At 52.9% G+C, this 19,704-nt stretch overlaps 1 protein-coding gene and 4 non-coding genes across 9 annotated transcripts; 2 read left to right on the top strand and 3 right to left on the bottom strand.

Annotated features, from left to right (window-relative positions):
• The first annotated feature begins 965 nt into the window (after positions 1–965).
• Positions 966–1,038, top strand: TRNAR-ACG (transfer RNA arginine (anticodon ACG)). The gene has a single exon. It is a non-coding gene; the product is annotated as a tRNA-Arg (tRNA).
• Positions 1,039–4,179: 3,141 nt separating this feature from the next.
• TRNAR-ACG (transfer RNA arginine (anticodon ACG)) lies at positions 4,180–4,252 on the top strand. The gene has a single exon. It is a non-coding gene; the product is annotated as a tRNA-Arg (tRNA).
• A 956-nt stretch (positions 4,253–5,208) lies between these two features.
• On the bottom strand, positions 5,209–19,479 carry LOC116941746 (armadillo repeat-containing protein 1-like). Of its 5 annotated transcripts, XM_032953121.2 has the most exons (6): positions 13,781–19,459; positions 13,179–13,270; positions 10,744–11,020; positions 10,437–10,553; positions 9,977–10,051; positions 5,209–8,971 (listed from the first exon to the last, which is right to left on the bottom strand). In XM_032953121.2, the coding sequence occupies exons 1-6, from the start codon at positions 13,952–13,954 to the stop codon at positions 8,771–8,773; spliced, it is 936 nt and encodes a 311-aa protein (XP_032809012.2). In that variant the 5' UTR covers positions 13,955–19,459; the 3' UTR covers positions 5,209–8,770. The 5 variants fall into 5 exon arrangements, with proteins under 5 accessions (XP_032809012.2, XP_075922594.1, XP_075922593.1 ...); XM_076066479.1 differs by lacking the exons at positions 5,209–8,971; positions 9,977–10,051; positions 10,437–10,553; positions 10,744–11,020 and having other exon boundaries at positions 11,047–13,270; positions 13,781–14,143; positions 14,932–19,479; XM_076066478.1 differs by lacking the exons at positions 5,209–8,971; positions 9,977–10,051; positions 10,437–10,553; positions 10,744–11,020 and having other exon boundaries at positions 11,047–13,270; positions 13,781–14,132; positions 14,932–19,479.
• TRNAR-ACG (transfer RNA arginine (anticodon ACG)) lies at positions 17,709–17,781 on the bottom strand. Its single transcript has one exon. It is a non-coding gene; the product is annotated as a tRNA-Arg (tRNA).
• Positions 19,206–19,278, bottom strand: TRNAR-ACG (transfer RNA arginine (anticodon ACG)). Its single transcript has one exon. It is a non-coding gene; the product is annotated as a tRNA-Arg (tRNA).
• Positions 19,480–19,704: the final 225 nt, after the last annotated feature.

The following is a 19,704-nucleotide window of genomic DNA, read 5'->3' as shown; positions in this document are numbered from 1 at the left end:
ACTTTACCCCACCAGGGTAGTACCCACACTTTACCCCACCAGACGAGTGGGCAGTACCCACACTCTACCCCACCAGGGCAGTACCCACACTCTACCCCACCAGGGTAGTACCCACACTTTACCCCACCAGGGTAGTACCCACACTTTACCCCACCAGGGTAGTACCCACACTCTACCCCACCAGGGTAGTACCCACACTCTACCCCACCAGGGTAGTACCCACACTCTACCCCACCAGGGTAGTACCCACACTCTACCCCACCCACACTCTACCCCACCAGGGTAGTACCCACACTTTACCCCACCAGGGTAGTACCCACACTCTACCCCACCAGGGTAGTACCCACACTTTACCCCACCCACACTCTACCCCACCAGGGTAGTACCCACACTTTACCCCACCCACACTTTACCCCACCAGGGTAGTACCCACACTCTACCCCACCAGGGTAGTACCCACACTTTACCCCACTAGGGCAGTACCCACACTCTACCCCACCAGGGTAGTACCCACACTTTACCCCACCGGACGAATAACTTTGGTGTTCTCCGGCTGGGTGGACAGTTGATCTAGCAGCTGCTGATGGTGGTGGTGGTGGGACACTTGCACCGTTGATTTTAGCTGCCGCGCCGGGAGATGGTCATCGAAGCGGCGACCTCTAAGCCCGGCAGTGTGATGCCCCATCACGCGACTGGGTCAACCGCATTCGGCATTGCTCCGCTGTGGAATTCTCTCCCCCCCATTACCATCGTCGTCTCTTTATCCTCCAAGCTCTCACAACAACAACAACAACAACCTCGCTTAAGTCGAGAACCACGGTTAACTTCGCTATCTTATTCCGACCTTGACGATGGTGCTGTTGGTTGCTGGCCGCCTTCGCCACAGCTGTGAGAAACCTGATTGGTGGTTGGAGTAACGGGGAGGTAACGGTATAAGTTCGTCTCAGCGAGTAGTGAGTCACGTGGGGCCTGTGGCGCAATGGATAACGCGTCTGACTACGGATCAGAAGATTGTAGGTTCGACTCCTGCCAGGCTCGAGATTATTTTTATTAATATATTTTTTATTTCAATAAATTATGCAGCTATTAAGAAAACTTAACGAAGCACAAACATAAGTCGAGCTGCACTATTGCGTATGGTTTTTTTTAGTTTAAATGTATCGATTAATGGTTACAACTTTGTACACCCTTGTGGCAGACAGCAGAGGGCAGTGCAGAGTAAAGCTCATTGTAAGACTTGTAATACGGTACTATTGTTAGACTATAATGTTAGCCGGTACTATTGTTAGACTATTGTTAGACGGTACTATTGTTAGACTATAATGTTAGCCGGTACTATTGTTAGACTATTGTTAGACGGTACTATTGTTAGACTATAATGTTAGCCGGTACTATTGTTAGACTATTGTTAGACGGTACTAATGTTAGACTATAATGTTAGACGGTACTATTGTTAGACTATTGTTAGACGGTACTATTGTTAGACTATAATGTTAGACGGTACTATTGTTAGACTATTGTTAGACGGTACTATTGTTAGACTATAATGTTAGACGGTACAATTGTTAGACGGTACTATTGTTAGACGGTACTATTGTTAGACTATAATGTTAGACGGTACTATTGTTAGACGGTACTAATGTTAGACTATTGTTAGACGGTACTAATGTTAGACGGTACTATTGTTAGACGATAATGTTAGACGGTACTATTGTTAAACGGTACTAATGTTAGACGGTACTAATGTTAGACGGTACTAATGTTAGACTATTGTTAGACGGTACTATTGTTAGACTATAATGTTAGACGGTACTATTGTAAGACTATTGTTAGACGGTACTAATGTTAGACTATAATGTTAGACGGTACTATTGTTAGACGGTACTAATCTTAGACTATAACGTTAGACGGTACTATTGTTAGACGGTACTATTGTTAGACTATAATGTTAGACGGTACTATTTTTAGACTATTGTTAGACGGTACTATTGTTTGACGGTACTATTGTTAGACTATAATGTTAGACGGTACTATTGTTAGACGGTACTATTGTTAGACTATTGTTAGACGGTACTATTGTTAGACTATAATGTTAGACGGTACTATTGTTAGACGGTACTTTTGTTAGACGGTACTAATGTTAGACGGTACTATTGTTAGACAGTACTATTGTTAGACTATAATGTTTGACGGTACTAATGTTAGACGGTACTATTGTTAGACGGTACTATTGTTAGACTATAATGTTAGACGGTACTATTGTTAGACTATAATGTTAGACGGTACTATTGTTAGACGGTACTATTGTTAGACGGTACTATTGTTAGACGGTACTATTGTTAGACGGTACTATTGTTAGACTATAATGTTAGACGGTACTATTGTTAGACTATTGTTAGACGGTACTAATGTTAGACTATAATGTTAGACGGTACTAATGTTAGACGGTACTATTGTTAGACTATAATGTTAGACGGTACTAATGTTAGACGGTACTATTGTTAGACTATAATGTTAGACGGTACTAATGTTAGACGGTACTATTGTTAGACTATAATGTTAGACGGTACTATTGTTAGACTATATTGTTAGACGGTACTATTGTTAGACGGTACTATTGTTAGACAGTACTAATGTTAGACTATAATGTTAGACGGTACTATTGTTAGACGGTACTATTGTTAGACGGTACTATTGTTAGACGGTGCTATTGTTAGACGGTACTATTGTTAGACGGTGCTATTGTTAGACGGTACTAATGTTAGACGGTGCTATTGTTAGACGGTACTATTGTTAGACGGTACTATTGTTAGACTATAATATTAGACGGCGCTATTGTTAGATGGTGCTATTGTTAGACTGTACTATTGTTAGACGGTACTATTGTTAGACGGTACTATTGTTAGACGGTGCTATTGTTAGACTGTACTATTGTTAGACGGTACTATTGTTAGACGGTACTATTGTTAGACGGTACTATTGTTAGACGGTACTATTGTTAGACGGTGCTATTGTTAGACTGTACTATTGTTAGACGGTACTATTGTTAGACGGTACTATTGTTAGACGGTACTATTGTTAGACGGTACTATTGTTAGACGGTACTATTGTTAGACGGTACTATTGTTAGACGGTACTATTGTTAGACGGTACTATTGTTAGACGGTACTATTGTTAGACGGTGCTATCGCCCCTACGTCGAGGCCGCTGGCAGCCTTCCCCAATCCGCAGTGCCCAGCGCTGTGGTGCAGCAGGCCTTCATCCAGCAGTGGATTTACTACGGGGATATGCGCAGTTAGAACATTTCCGTGACATTTCACGGTTTAAGCCTCTCCAACCCCGTGATATCCCATCAATATCCATCATCTCTTGTCATTGACATATTTAAATTAACCATGCTACGGACAGTATTTATGAATGGGCCTTCGTCCAGCATCCACGCGGTGAGCCAGCGTCGTCAATAATCACCCACGCTCTGCGGTCCTCTATATATGAATGTTTTCATCCAATGAGTGGTTCATACGTGTGGCTTGAGCGACGTGTGCGAGGGGGCAACACGCTGTCCCATACAGATTGAGTCGCTGGAGACAAATCCACATTATTCTGCAGCGTCTCCTCCTGGCGAGCCAGGGTACCGCTCCTCGTCGACGCCCCCACAGGAAGGGAGGAACAACGACAACTCTGTGTGAGCCACGCATCCACTCGTTGCTTCCTCCACTGCGCTGGATTACAGGCAGCCACGTGCACTGTAGCGGACCTGGTAAACATATATTAAGTATGTTATTCAGTTTGTAGAATCATGATCGGGGACAATGATTTTGTGATAATTTGTAAATATTTTTTTGGGCCAGAAAATGAAAACTGTATTACAACGAGCCATTATAATTACGATGCTGAGGTGCAATATATATTTTTTCATTGGATATTGTGGAATGTTGAAATTCCTTTCTCCCATCATCATTGTCTCTTTACCCTCCAAGCAAGCTCTGACAGTGACAACCACAACAACTTCACTCAATTCAAGAAACACTGTTAACAACGTTAACTCTAATTACGATTCTGACGATGGTGCTGTTAGTTGCTGGCCGCTTTAGCCAGAACTGTGAGAAACCTGATTGGTGGTTGGAGTAACGGGGAGGTATCGGTATAAGTTCGTCTCTGGGAGCGGGGAGTCACGTGGGGCCTGTGGCGCAATGGATAACGCGTCTGACTACGGATCAGAAGATTGTAGGTTCGACTCCTGCCAGGCTCGAGATTATTTTTATTATTATAATTTTTTTGTATTTACTGCATTCCGCAGCTGTTGAAAAACTTAACGAACCTCACAACTTTTAAACACAGCCAGCTCAGCTTGCAGATTCGGAACAGTTAACTCGAACGTCAGGCAAACGACAGTGACTGTGTAAGCGTGGGCCTCATGAGACAGCCGCTTGCTTTCAAGGGCGAATCCCAAAACCCGGTTGGATAATTGCTGATAAAGGGGGAGAGACCAGGTCGGCTCAGTGGGCCTTACCTGGTGAGAAAAAAAAAACATAGTTGTGTTCGTATATATCTATTTTTAAGTGATTTGTTCAACTTTCCTAAGGGGGCGTCCATAAATGACGTCACGCACCTGGGGGGGGGGTCTGACATTTGTGACGCTGTGTGACGAGGGGGGGGGGGGTGAGAAATGTGACGTCACATCAAAGTGCGCAACTTTAAATAAATATAGAATTGTTATAATAACACTAATTGTCATCTATCCACACACAAATTGTTATAACAACACTCCTACAACATCAGAGTGCAGCGCCACATTAAATACGCACTACAATGACAATAGTTTAAAGCGATTTGAAGCATGTTTTATTTTCTAAATGGAAATGTGTTTTTGTGGGTGGGGGGGGCAGAGCTTTGTGACGTCATATTTGAGGGGGGTCTGGCTTCTTGTGACGCCGTGTGACGAGGGGTAGGGGGGTCAAAAATCGTCCCAAATCGCGTGACGTCATTTATGGACGGCCCCTAAACTTTGCACTCCGATCGTGTTTTGCACTGTTTGTTGTAACGTTCTGGCCCCATGCCCACTACTGGACATCTGTGAAAAAGAGCTTCATAGCTCATCGGATTCCTCCTCCAGTCTCAATTAATATTCTTCAAAAAGATTCTGAACTCGGGAATGTGTAACGCCACCACCAATCAATTATAAGACCGAGACAGAACACAAATGGATAATGCATAACGGGTGCTTTAATTGTCATCTACCCACTCACACAGACAGACATACACACGATTTAAGGCGAGCGAGTTAACGTAAATAAATAATTAAACGCCATAACCTATTTAGCAAAAGGTGACGATGTCCAAAAGCAGGTGCCGTGAACGCTGAGATGTAGAATAACACCACGTGACAGAGATGTAGAATAACACCACGTGACAGAGATGTAGAATAACACCACGTGACAGAGATGTAGCACACACAAGGTGAGAGAGATGTAGCACACACAAGGTGACAGAGATGTAGCACACACAAGGTCAGAGATGTAGCACACACAAGGTCAGAGATGTAGCACACACAAGGTGACAGAGATGTAGCACACATAAGGTCAGAGATGTAGCACACACAAGGTCAGAGATGTAGCACACACAAGGTGACAGAGATGTAGCACACACAAGGTGAGAGAGATGTAGCACACCCAAGGTCAGAGATGTAGCACACACAAGGTCAGAGATGTAGCACACACAAGGTCAGAGATGTAGAACACAAGGTGACAGAGATGTAGCACACACAAGGTGACAGAGATGTAGCACACACAAGGTCAGAGATGTAGCACACACAAGGTCAGAGATGTAGCACACACAAGGTCAGAGATGTAGCACACACAAGGTCAGAGATGTAGGACACACAAGGTGACAGAGATGTAGCACACACAAGGTCAGAGATGTAGCACACACAAGGTCAGAGATGTAGCACACACAAGGTCAGAGATGTAGCACACACAAGGTCAGAGATGTAGCACACACAAGGTGAGAGAGATGTAGCACACACAACGTGACAGAGATGTAGCACACACAAGGTCAGAGATGTAGCACACACAACGTGACAGAGATTTAGCACACACAAGGTGACAGAGATGTAGCACACACAAGGTCAGAGAGATGTAGCACACACAAGGTCAGAGATGTAGCACACCCAAGGTCAGAGGTGTAGCACACACAAGGTCAGAGATGTAGCACACACAAGGTCAGAGATGTAGCACACACAAGGTCAGAGATGTAGCACACACAAGGTGAGAGATGTAGCACACACAAGGTCAGAGATGTAGCACACACAAGGTCAGAGATGTAGCACACACAAGGTTAGAGATGTAGCACACACAAGGTCACAGATGTAGCACACACAAGGTCAGAGATGTAGCACACACAAGGTCAGAGATGTAGCACACACAAGGTCAGAGATGTAGCACACACAAGGTCAGAGATGTAGAACACAAGGTGACAGAGATGTAGCACACACAAGGTGACAGAGATGTAGCACACACAAGGTCAGAGATGTAGCACACACAAGGTGACAGAGATGTAGCACACACAAGGTCAGAGATGTAGCACGCACAAGGTGACAGAGATGTAGCACACACAAGGTCAGAGATGTAGCACACACAAGGTCAGAGATGTAGCACACACAAGGTCAGAGATGTAGCACACACAAGGTCAGAGATGTAGAACACACAAGGTCAGAGAGATGTAGCACACACAAGGTGAGAGAGATGTAGCACACACAAGCGGAAGATTACACCGTAAGTCCGTAAGAGATGCGAAGCACAGCAGATTCCTTTCCTGAGCAGATACAACGCTTGTGCATTATGTGCGTTTTCAGCAGCATTGGGCATTGTTACGCATTCTCATAACCTACGGCACTCGTACAGCAACAAGGTTGATCATTGTAGTTTTACACAAATGTATATTTGGATTCATATATAGTCCGTGGCCGTGCTTCACAAAACCGTAGCCCCTGGGGTTGTGCGCGTTAAAGCAAGGACAGTGACGGACGTGACGTGAAACCTGATTCCAAGTTCACACTTTAAAAACATAACGCGTTTCGTTGGTGGCTGGGAGGACCGTCACGCCGCACCGCCACCCCCGCACAGAGTCCGATCGGCGCTCTCGTGGAGAGGAGAGGGCAACGGGGGTGGGGGGCGACTCGGAGGTGCCAGGAGGAGGAGGGACCACAGACGAGGAGCAGGAAGGCAGCAGCAGCAGCCAGCTGACGAGGAGCCGGCGCTAACGACTATTGCCCCCCAAGCTTTGCGGTCCTCTGTGTATGAAGGTGGTATCATCGGCCAATTAATAGACGTGGGAGGAAACCGGAGCTTCCGGAGAAAACCCACGCTGTGTGAGCGGGACCAGCACTCTATCCCCGTACAGATGGAAACAGATGGAAATTACTCCACACGTTTCTGTACCGCCTTCTCCTAGCGAGACAGAATTGGGCACCTCCTCGACTGCCGACAGGAAGGGAGTTCCACAACAACTGTTCGTGCGGTGGTCCACCAACCCTCGCTGATGCTGCCTCTACGGCGTTGTATCGCAGGCCACGCCACGTGCAGCAGCGTCGCCACCACCACCACCACCAGTGCCACCACCACCACCAGTGCCACCACCACCACCAGTGCCACCACAACCAACAGTGACACCACCACCACCAGTGCCACCACCACCACCAGTGCCACCACAACCAACAGTGCCACCACCACCACCACCAGTGCCGCCACCACCACCAGTGCCACCACCAGTGCCGCCACCACCACCAGTGCCACCACCACCACCAGTTCCACCACCACCACCAGTGCCACCACCACCACCAACAGTGCCGCCACCCACCCAGCGAGATTTATGATTGGGATTCGGATCCCGGTTCTACCGCTCTCCAGAGGCGGCCGTGCACCAAGCGGGAAGGATTCTTCGAGCCGCTTGGTTGCGTGGGCGCGGAACGTCGGACGTCGCGCCGAACGAACGACAACAACGCGACAGCACCCCGGCAACGCTGCGGGGAGTCTCGGGCGGGAACGGAACGGCATCGTCGGTGAGCAACGCAGGGAAACCTCGTTGCACTGTACTATACTGTACGCCTGCCTATCCTCTCGCGAGTCTCTGATTGGCAGCTTCACACTGAGCCGCGTGGTGGAGTACGCTCAAAATCATCCTCACTTGTGACCAGAGCCGGCCAACTGGTACGGCGAACTGGGGCGGTCACCCGAAGGGTGGCGGCTGCGGTGGCAGTGGTGGCGGTGGCTGTGGTAGCGGTGGTGGCAGTGATGGTGGTAGCGGTGGTGGTGGCGGTGGTAGCCGTGGTGGCGGTGGTGCCAGCGGAGAGGGTGGTTGACATTTTTGTTTATATCTCGGCAAAAAAAACATATAACGTGACGCACCAGGGGTCAGGCGAACGTTCGGACGCCCGCGCAGTAACCGAGCCGGGGAGATGAACCGGGGGGGGGGGGGGGGGGGTTGGGGGGGGGGGACACTGCGGTCGACTCCACCGCGGCGTCCACCCTTGAGTCCGGGCCATGACCTCCCACTGGGTGTCCGCCGGGCCGCCGGGCAGACCGGAGCGGCGAGGGTGGGCGGTGCATGCCAGCCGCAGCCCGTAGAGTATACTTGACGTGGTGTGCCGCCCTGGTCGAGATGGAGCCGTGGACCGCGCCGTCCTCGCGTGTTCCGGCCGATCGCGATCGCTGGGCCCCCCTCTTCCTGCACCCTCCCCACGACTCCACCGCCCGCCCCCCACTGGGGGGCATCACCAGTAGAAGGACCTCGAGAAGAAGCTGACGGCGGTGCTGAGCCAGCCCCCCCCGGCCCCGTGGGGCGCCCCCGAGCGCGACACGGCCTCGCGGGGGGTCGCCTCCCCTTCCTCGTCTTCGGGGAGGTAGTCGGGAAAACCCGGAGCGGAGCCGCCGGCGCCGCCTCCGCCCGGACCGGAGCTCAGCGGCGCGAGCATCTGGAATGCGTAAAAAACGGGCAGCAGCGAAACAGCTCAGCAGCCCCCACAGCAGCCGTCATGCAGATGCAGTGTTTATAATGACGAATACACTTACTATGAGGCACTCTGTTTATTGTAATACTTCTCTTGACACAGTCCTTAACACACAGAGGGGTGTACGGTCCCCTCACCCGATACCCTGAGGAGGGACAGCCGCCGGACTTAGCGTGACCTACACACAGGTCTCTTGCTAACCTAAGGAGGGACAGCCTCCTGTCTTGGCGGGACTTACTCACACGTCTACCACTATCCTAGAGTCCTCCGGCTGGGACCTAGGGGAGGCTGTCTGACCCACCACTGGCCCAGTGGGTCTTGACCACTGGATGCACCGAGCCTTAGCCCTCAGAAGGGCTGGAAGGCCGGGTCCAGGGTCCTGGCTATCTTCAGCCCGGGCTTCGGTCTTCGTGTAGGGAGAGAACTCCCTGCGCTCTGTGCGGTCACCCTTCTTATACCCGTTTGTGGCCAGGTGTAACCAATCCCACATTCCCACGTGGAACCGTCTGATTGGTTCTTACCAAACTGTGTCTACGATCCACTTCACCTCGTCTGACCCCAACCGTTATGTACACCGAGGTAACGCTGCACTGCCCCTTTGATACCTGGTGGCAATGCAGGTTACCGAACAGTGAGTAGTTAACACCTCTACACAGAGTTGGATCCCGCCTCTCCACAACAACGTCTCCTGCGTTGCTATGGCGATTGCAGCGTGTGCGTGTGTGTATACGTGTGCGTGTGTGTGTGTACGTGTGAGTGTACGTGTGCGTGTGTGTGTACGCGGGGCTTTAAGTCTTGGGAGGGGGTGGGGTGGGGAGAGGAGGGGAGGAGGGCGACTGATGAGCGGACCGATTGAAGTTCAAAGCCTGAGGATGTTTGGTGAGGATGTTTGGTGAGGATGTTTGGTGAGGATGTTTGGTGAGGATGTTTGGTGAGGATGTTTGGTGAGGATGGTGAGTGTGACCTCACCTCCTCCCCCGCTTCGTTCTTCACCACCTGCTGTGCCGCCATGAGCTGAGTGGTGGCGATCGCAGTGGCGAGACACTGGGGGGGGGGGGGGGGCACGGGGGAGGGCACGGGGGGGGCACGGGGGGGCACGGGGGAGGGGCACGTGGGGGGCACGGGGGAGGGGCACGTGGAGGGCACGGGGGAGGGTCACGTGGGGGGCACGGGGGAGGGGCATGGTGGAGGCACGTGGGGGGGGGGCACACAGAGGGTACGGGGCATGTGGGAGTCAAGAGGAGGGGGCGCAGGTTTCGTTATTAACGGAATGATGAGATAAGACATTTCGGGGGGGGGGGGGGGCTGTGTATGGCTGTGTTGCTGGTGGTACGGTGAGGGAGGGTAGATAGAGAGGGAGGGAAGGGATGGAGGGAGGGTGGGGAGCGATGCAGCAGGGAGAGGGGGGGCCGGGGGGGTTGACCCTGACCTCGGGTTTGAGGTCGGCGCGCATGCGCACGATGCACCTCTGTGCGTGCATCTGGAAGGTGAAGCTGATGACGCCCCGCACGGTGAGGAGTGCCTCCTCGCAGCGCGCCCGGCGCTCCTTGGGGTTGGGGGGGGCAGGGAGACCGGGCTACGGGCGACTCGCGTGGCCGCGTCGACGACAGGAGGCAAAGTAAAAATAACCAAACAGCAATCGGCGCAAAAACAACTGTGGTGGGGGGGGGGGGGCGGCAGAGGGTAGCAGTAGCTGTGGGGCGGGGGGGGGCGAGGGCGTTCTGGGGGGTCCTCACGACGTCGGTGAGTCCCTCGATGTGCAGCGTCACCGTCTTGGCACGCTTGTTGGTGCTGCCCAGGAAGGGCCGAGCTCGGCGGCGCCTCGCGGACCCCGGCGCGGCCTCGCCGAGCCCCACCGCCCCTTCGGGGGGGGGGCCCTCTCCGCCGCCCCCCAACGCGGCTGACGGGGGGGCCGGGCTCGTGGGGGGGGGCTCCTCCTCGGCCCCGTTCCAGCGACTCAGCAGGTCGTAGACCTCGGTGGCGAGCGAGCGAGTCTCCCGTGGGAAGTCGGTTCTGTGTTGGGGGGGTTTATGGTCGACCATCTCACGCCACCTCCCCCGCGTCGTCGTCCTCACCCCCAGTCACCCTCGGGTGGATTCCCTCGCCCCGCTCACTCCCCGCTTAACCCGTGGCGGTCTTCACGCAGCACCGACCATTAGCGCGGTTGGCTACGTACGGTGCAAAAGAAGTTCAACATTTATACCCTACACACTAGAACGCGTTGTCGTTATAGCGCGGTTTTTTCCATTGGGGAACACTTTTCACACAACGCGGAACGTGAACCCTGTTACAAGGTGGAACGTGAACCCTGTTACACGTGAACCCTGTTACAACGTGGAACGTGAACCCTGTTACAAGGTGGAACGTGAACCCTGTTACAACGTGGGACGTGAACCCTGTTACACGTGAACCCTGTTACAAGGTGGAACGTGAACCCTGTTACAACGTGGAACGTGAACCCTGTTACAAGGTGGAACGTGAACCCTGTTACAAGGTGGAACGTGAACCCTGTTACAACGTAGAACGTGAACCCTGTTACAAGGTGGAACGTGAACCCTGTTACAACGTGGAACGTGAACACTGTTACAACGTGGAACGTGAACCCTGTTATAACGTGGGACGTGAACACTGTTACAAGGTGGAACGTGAACCCTGTTACAAGGTGGAACGTGAACCCTGTTACAAGGTGGAACGTGAACTCTGTTACAACGTGGAACGTGAACCCTGTTACAACGTGGAACGTGAACCCTGTTACAACGTGGAACGTGAACCCTGTTATAACGTGGGACGTGAACACTGTTACAAGGTGGAACGTGAACCCTGTTACAAGGTGGAACGTGAACCCTGTTACAAGGTGGAACGTGAACCCTGTTACAAGGTGGAACGTGAACCCTGTTACAAGGTAGACCGTGAACCCAGTTACAAGGTGGAACGTGAACCCTGTTACAAGGTGGAACGTGAACCCTGTTACAACGTGGGACGTGAACCCTGTTACAACGTGGAACGTGAACACTGTTACAACGTGGAACGTGAACACTGTTACAACGTGGAACGTGAACCCTGTTATAACGTGGGACGTGAACACTGTTACAAGGTGGAACGTGAACCCTGTTACAAGGTGGAATGTGAACTCTGTTACAACGTGGAACGTGAACCCTGTTACAAGGTGGAATGTAAACCCTGTTACAAGGTGGAACGTGAACCCTGTTACAACGTGGAACGTGAACCCTGTTACAAGGTGGAACGTGAACCCTGTTACAACGTGGAACGCAAGGAGGGAGGAGGCTGGAAAAGCGGGATTGACCCGTTGTGTCTTTGAGGGATTTCCCGGTTAAATTTGGCGCGATCGCTACGTGAGCTGACCTCCAGAAATCCACGGGGTGAAGGGGGGTCATAGGGTGAGGGGTCACGATCACAGGCTGAGGAGTGAGGGGTTATAGGATGGGAGGTGAGGGTACGGGGGTGAGGGGACGAGGGTACGAGGGTGAGGGGGTGACAGGGTGAGGGGGTGACAGGGTGAGGGGGTGACAGGGTGAGGGGGTGAGGGTGTGACAGGGTGAGGGGGTGACAGGGTGAGGGGGTGACAGGGTGACGGGGTGAGGGTGTGACAGGGTGACAGGGTGAGGGGGTGACAGGGTGACAGGGTGACGGGGTGAGGGGGTGAGGGGGTGAGGGTGTGACAGGGTGAGGGGGTGACAGGTTGACAGGGTGAGGGGGTGAGGGTGTGACAGGGTGAGGGGGTGACAGGGTGAGGGGGTGACAGGGTGAGGGGGTGAGGGTGTGACAGGCTGAGGGGGTGAGGGTGTGACAGGGTGAGGGTGTGACAGGGTGACAGGGTGAGGGGGTGAGGGTGTGACAGGGTGAGGGTGTGACAGGGTGACAGGGTGAGGGGGTGAGGGTGTGACAGGGTGAGGGGGTGACAGGGGTGACAGGGTGAGGGTGTGACAGGGTGAGAGGGTGAGGGGGTGACAGGGTGACAGGGTGACGGGGTGACAGGGTGAGGGGGTGAGGGTGTGACAGGGTGAGGGGGTGACAGGGTGACAGGGTGACAGGGTGACGGGGTGAGGGGTGACAGGGTGACGGGGTGAAGGTGTGAGAGGGTGACGGGGTGAGGTGACAGGGTGAGGGGGTGACAGGATGGGGGTGTGACAGGGTGAGGAGGTGAGGGCACCTGTCAGTGATGTTCTGCAGGCTGACCATGAGGCCGAGCTCGCTCTTCATGCGGCCGCGGCTGTCCACACACTCGGCCAGGTAGCGCAGCGCCTGCGCACCGCGCGACCACCACGAACACTCGAGCCACTACGGTGCTGTGGTGGGGGTGGTGGTGGACGTGGTGGTGGTGGTGGTGGTTACAGCGGTAGTGGTTATGGTTAGTGGTGGTGGTGGACGTGGTGATGGTGGTGGTGGTTGTAGCGGTAGTGGTTATGGTTAGTGGTGGTGGTGGACGTGGTGGTGGTGGTGGTGGTTGCAGCGGTAGTGGTTATGGTTAGTGGTGGTGGGTATGCTGACAATCACGGTGGTGGTGGTGGTTTTAGTTGTTCCGGTGGCTGTGTTGCCGGAGGAGGACGTAGTGGTGGTGGAGGACGCGGTGGTGGTGGACGTGGTGGTGGTGGTGGTGGAGGAGTACGCGTTGGTGGTGGAGGTGGACGTGGTGGTGGAGTACGCAGTGGTGGTGGTGGACGTGGTGGAGGACGCGGTGATGGAGGACGCGTTGGTGGTGGAGGTGGACGTGGTGGTGGTGGACGCGGTGGTGGTGGATGTGATGGTGGACACCTGCAGCGCGGTGGTCACCACCTCCGGCCCGGGGTGGTCGAGCAGCATCACGAGGCCCGGCAGGCAGCCGCCGCCGCCGTGCGGCTCGCGCGCCACGGCCGCGCAGAGCCGCGGGTCGCGCGCGAGCTCGCGGAGCCGCGCGGCCACCTCGCAGGGGTCCGGGCTGTCCGCCATCGTCCACCCGCCGGCTCCTCCCCACCCGCTCGCCCTCACCCGCTCCTCCTCACCCGCTCCTCCTCACTCGCTCCTCCTCACCCGCTCCTCGTCACCCGCTCGCCCTCACCCGCTCCTCCTCACCCGCTCCTCGTCACCCGCTCGCGTAGCAGGGTTCGTTGGTGTGTCGCGCTAACCGCTGCGCCACCGCTCCCCCCATCGCATGGACACACGGATACACAACAAACGCATCACCACCAATGCGGTACCGGCTAAACGTATTCGCACTGTGTAACAGCGAATTACCGTACAAAGACAAAGATCCCCTGTGTAGGCTCTTGCACTGGTGGGGCAAGTGCTGTTTAGCGAGCTCCTATGAAGGTGCTCGCATGTATGTTGAACTTCTTTCGCACCGTACGTAGCCGACGCTGCCGTGTGACTAGCACCACCGTTGTCTCCCCCTCAGGTGCCGTGTACACACGGCGCAGACGGTACCCATTTGAGGCTAAGTCGACATAGGAGAGGACCCAGGACCGATTCAATCGATGTGTTCGCTACTGATGTAATAATGATAATGGTTATGACCAGGACTACAACTCGGCTCGCTGCTACACTGCCACTCCACACGCAAAGACAAAGATCCCCCGCATCGCATGAACAAGACTGACGGGGCAAGTGCTGTTAACGAATACAGTTCAATGCCGGTACGGCAAGGAAGGGTGGCCAGCACCCACGCCTCGCCGCCTTTGTCTCTCTAGCGGCGATTTTTTTTTACGTCGTAATCACGGTCTCATTTGAGGCTGAGCCGACCTAGGGGACGGCCAGAATCCACAAAGGTGTACACACACAGTCCATACGCACCACCGTGTATCCATGTGTAAGTACAGAAATCAAGGCCCATGCAGTCAGTGCTGGTTATTTAAATACACAGGGCGTGTGTGTTGTGTAATAGCTAATGCCACACACAACAAAGACAAAGATCCCCCGTATAGCCTTACCAGACTGTTTGGGCAAGTGCTGTTAGCGAGGAGCACCTATGAAGGCCGGCACGGCACAGGAGGGGATGGGTGGGCAGCACCACGCCCGGCCGCCTTTGTCTCCCTAGCGGCGATGTTCGCACACCGCACCAGACACACAAACTCACTGGCCGCACACACGCGCGGTCACCCGGCTCGCGTCGCGAGAGGCGGTCGCGCGCTCTCTCCTCCGCGAACGCGGCGTCGCGAACGGAGCGCGACGCGGGGTGGGAGCGTGGGGCGAGGCTGGGAGCGTGGCCGTGAGGGGAGGTCGCAGCATCACCCTGGCGTCTCTTCTGCTCCAGCTCCCCCCCTCCCTCACGGAGCAGCACGGGAGAACGAGAAAACAAGAGCAGAAGATAACGGACGGGGCGCTTACAACGATGGGTGGGATGGGTGGGTGAGTGTGCGCGTGAGCAAGCGACTGGCTGGACAAATGAATGAATAAATGACTGGTTTCGTGAACGAATGAATGAATCGCAGAGTGAGTCGGGTGGTAGGCAGACAGGGCCGGGATGCAGGCCGTCAGTGCGATGTCGAATGCGCCACCAATCTGGCGGCGTCTCTGATTCAGAGGTCCGTCTCCGGCCATCGTGTGACGTGGCCCCATTGCGGAGGGAGGAGATCTTTTGTTCAGTCCCTTTGTTATGATTGTTATGGTAATTAGGCTCGGAGCATTGAGCCCCTGATCCGGGGGGGCTTAAGGGGAGGGGGGTGGGGAGGTATGACACCGGGTGAAGCTGACAAACCCAGAGAGGGAAACTCGGGAGGTTATTTGACCATACTTCACCACGCTGGTCACGTAACCCCACAGCAGCCTGTATCAACCTGCTTGTGCAGGTTGATACAGGCTGCCACACAGTAATCGCTGGCGCTCATAGAGATAGTTTATAGGCAACAAGGACTGGTTTCGACATTCAGTGTCTCATCAGCGGAGGCAAGGTTGCTTGAACCAATTTTTCTGGTGAACTGCCAGATAGTTAAACAGCCAAGGAGCGTTTGCCTCTGGTCTAACACTGGTGAGACAAGGCCACAAAGGAGTCTGTTGTATAGCTCTTGTCTACACCAATCAATGTCAAGTACCAAGGATACATTGCCAAGGCGTGTCTCAGTGCATTGTCCTTGTCCTGTTCATCTTTTGGCATTGTTCATATCTGCTGTAGGCAAATTACAGTAATATTATACGTTTTCATATTTTACCACAATTCTTTGTGGTTCATGCAGATGCCTTGAAATAAATGTATATTCGGTGTTTGATCTTCACAGCTACTGTATTCTTGGCGGAAAGGGTAAACCCTATTGTTCCTGCCAAAATACTGGCGAAAAGGGCCCCATCGATATCGCTAAAATATATATTTGGCTAATAACACATAGCGAGCAATGAGCGTACACTGAAATAAACACGTACGCTCATGCATAATTAAACAGGGGAGCTCTCGCATAACCCTCGCCGTGCGAGCATTGAAATTTGAGGATTCAATCATCGAGATGCACCGTGCATAATCTCACTCCCCACGCCATCGGGGTCACAGTGGTTGTGTGTTCCCTAGGTAGGTTAGCCCATGGGACCTTGCATCTCTCCTGTGACTACCTGTAAGCGAGCACGTGGTGACCTCAAGGTGCACCTAGCCTGGCACAAGCGCCGCAGTGATGTCGCCGAATAAGCTAGTTACGTGGCGAATGGCGAGTGGTTGTTGGTCATACTTCACCACGCTGGTCACTGATGACAGCCGTGGATTCGAACTCGCCTCGCCGGAATCTTAGCGGAGTGCGCTAACCACTGCGCCACCATTCCAACCCCAGGGCGGTGAGTGGGTGGGTGAATGCGTGGGTGGGTGAATGCGTGGGTGGGTGAATGCGTGGGTGGGTGCGTGGGTGAGTGAATACGTGGGTGGGTGGTTGGGCGAGTGGTTGAGTAAGTGGGTCTATGAGTGGTTGAGTGTGCGCAGGTGGGTGGGTGGGTGTTGAGCGAACGATTATTTGAGAAAAAGTCGAATGGTGACTTTGTATCGAATCGCGTGCTTGCTGCGAAAGGGCATTCACAAGAGGACATTTTGGCCTCCGATTCCCACGTTGGCCAGACGTCCCCGAAGAGGTGGAACGTTCCCCACACTTTACCCCACCGCACGAGATTCTTCCCATTCACGAAATGCGGCGGTGACCATTTATACTGCGGGGGGTCGGGGGGGGACGAATGTGGGGGGCACGTGGAGCAGGTGGGGGAGGGGTACAATTTAAGAAACTTGCCCCATCGGATTAACTGCCGCGCCCGGAGATCGATGCGGATAATTCTTGTCCAGTGTTCTAATCACCATTGACCAACCACGTCAGTTATCCTTGTGGGAGTTTGTGTCTGCACTGACTCAACGCGGCCAGTAGGGGGCAGTGAACCCCCAACAAAATGAACATCAACCCGACAGCTCAAAGACAAAGATCCCCCGTCTAGCCTTAACATAATGTTGGGGCAGGTGCTGTTAGCGAGCACCTATGAAGGCCGATAAGGTACACGAGGGGGGTTGGTGGGCAGCGCCACCCTCCCAGGCATCGAGCCAAACCAACCGAGCCAGGGGTGGTTGACAACACTCAAAACCTCCACCGCTCCACTCACACGCAACAAAATCCCACACGTTCATCAAATGCGTCCCTCCGCTCTTCCAAACAATTGTAGTTCGAGTATAAACAGTCCAATAGCAAGTAAGAGCATGAGCAGAAGTTGACCATCAATCAACAGAAAAAAAGTTATCACACTCAAAAATATTCGAGCCTGGCAGGAGTCGAACCTACAATCTTCTGATCCGTAGTCAGACGCGTTATCCATTGCGCCACAGGCCCCTGTCCTAACTCACCAATGTTGGGCCCCATTAGTAGCAGAGAGCCATCGGGACTCAAGCCGCCAGATTTGATCATTTTAAAACAGTCTGCAGCAGACCATACTTTCCCCCACCTGATGATGTACGCTTGTTGTGCGCCCGAAACGTCGTGATTTATTTTCTACCTTGGTGACTTTACCAAAAGAACCAAAGAGTTATAGATTCCTACACTCACGAAAGCCTCAAATCAAGAATGATCCGGACAGTTTGGGGGGCCACCCGAGTTTGTATCTTGACCCCAACTTGCGTTGAACACGAACGCGTGAATTCGACGTTCAAGATCACGACCATAACTTGTATTCCTCACCGACTAAAGCCCGGTGAGCTAAGAAGCTCTCTGTCAAGGGTGACTCGGCCGGGAGACGACATCAAAGCATTCCACAATTACAGATTTTTTTTTAAATACAAACTTAATAACAACAGCGATTTATGTTGTAACATTACATTCACATTAAAACGCGAGTGATTTTAATCGCCTCCACGCTGAACTCTCTCTCTTAACAGACACGGAAACACCGCGACACGGAAACAGCAGCCGCCATTCGCCACTCAGCGGCGGTGACTTCGCCACCGGCGCTTGTTGTGCCAGGCTAGGTGCACCCCGAGGCCGTCACGTGACGTGTGGCAGGAGGTCACGGGGACAACCCAGGTTGCCCATGAGTCGCCTGGCCGGGATGATCGGCAGAGCCTCGAGCTGTGTGCGCTCCTGCGCCAACTCCCCGCTCGTTGTTGCGAGCGTCGCTCCTCTGCCTCGCGTTCTTGTTGGAGGGCGACTGCCTCCTGCGACTGCCCAGTAGCAGCGGCGTTTACAGTGCTGTACAACACTGTACAACACTGTACAACAAACTCGACACGTTCACAGTGCTGTACAACACTGTACAACAAACTCGACACGTTCACAGTGCTGTAGAGTACTGTACAACACTGTACAACTCGACACGTTCACAGTGCTGTAGAGTACTGTACAACAAACTCGACACGTTTACAGTGCTGTACAACACTGTACAACAAACTCGACACGTTTACAGTGCTGTAGAGTACTGTACAACACTGTACAACAAACTCGACACGTTCAGTGCTGTAGAATACTGTACAACACTGTACAACTCGACACCTTCACAGTGCTGTAGAGTACTGTAAAACACTGTACAACAAACTCGACACGTTCGTCAGTCGCACTGTGCGGCTTGAAATGGAAAAGTATGATCGGCGACGTTTCGGGCAAGAACCCTTCAGAGCACACAACAAAGCATTAATCTTAAGGAAAGACTTACAAGAACACAAAATACGACAAAATAAAGCTTCATTCATGTTTGTGCTTCGTTAAGTTTTCTTAATAGCTGCATAATTTATTGAAATAAAAAATATATTAATAAAAAAGTATCTCGAGCCTGGCAGGAGTCGAACCTACAATCTTCTGATCCGTAGTCAGACGCGTTATCCATTGCGCCACAGGCCCCACGTGACGCACACATACCCGAGGGGAACTTAAACCCCGGCATGGCCGCCACTTCTACCAGCATCATCAGCTGGGCTTTCATAGCCAGAGCGGTCAGCAACAAACAGCACTATCGTCACGGTCGTAGCGAGATGACGGAGTAAACAGTGTTTATTGACTTGAGCGAGGTTGTTGTTGTTATCCGAGGTGCGCCTGGCACAAGCGTCGTGGTGACGAATGGCGGTTGTTGTTGTTGGGTAAGTGATTGGGTGAGAGTTGGGTGGGTGAGTGAATAGGTGAGTATTGGGTGGGTGAGTGAATGGGTGAGAGTTGGATGGGTGAGTGAATCGGTGAGTGTTGTGTGGCTGAGTGATTGGGTGAGAGTTGGGTGGGTGAGTGAATGGGTGAGTGTTGTGTGGCTGAGTAATTGGGTGAGTATTGGGTGGG

Source organism: Petromyzon marinus, chromosome 12 (genome assembly GCF_048934315.1).
Source record: "Petromyzon marinus isolate PM22_M1 ecotype Great Lakes invasive population chromosome 12, UKy_Petmar_22M1.pri1.0, whole genome shotgun sequence".
In the NCBI taxonomy this organism is placed as follows: Eukaryota; Metazoa; Chordata; class Hyperoartia; order Petromyzontiformes; family Petromyzontidae; genus Petromyzon; species Petromyzon marinus.
This window is presented reverse-complemented; position numbering and strand designations above follow the sequence as displayed.

Bases quoted from the DNA above. Each gene is read 5' to 3' on its own strand.
- LOC116941746 (XM_076066479.1), bottom strand. From the start codon at position 13,954: ATGGCGGACAGCCCGGACCCCTGCGAGGTGGCCGCGCGGCTCCGCGAG. The intron at 13,271-13,780 runs GTGTCCACCATC...CGCGGTGCGCAG, and splicing joins TGGTGACCACCGCGCTGCAG to GCGCTGCGCTACCTGGCCGA.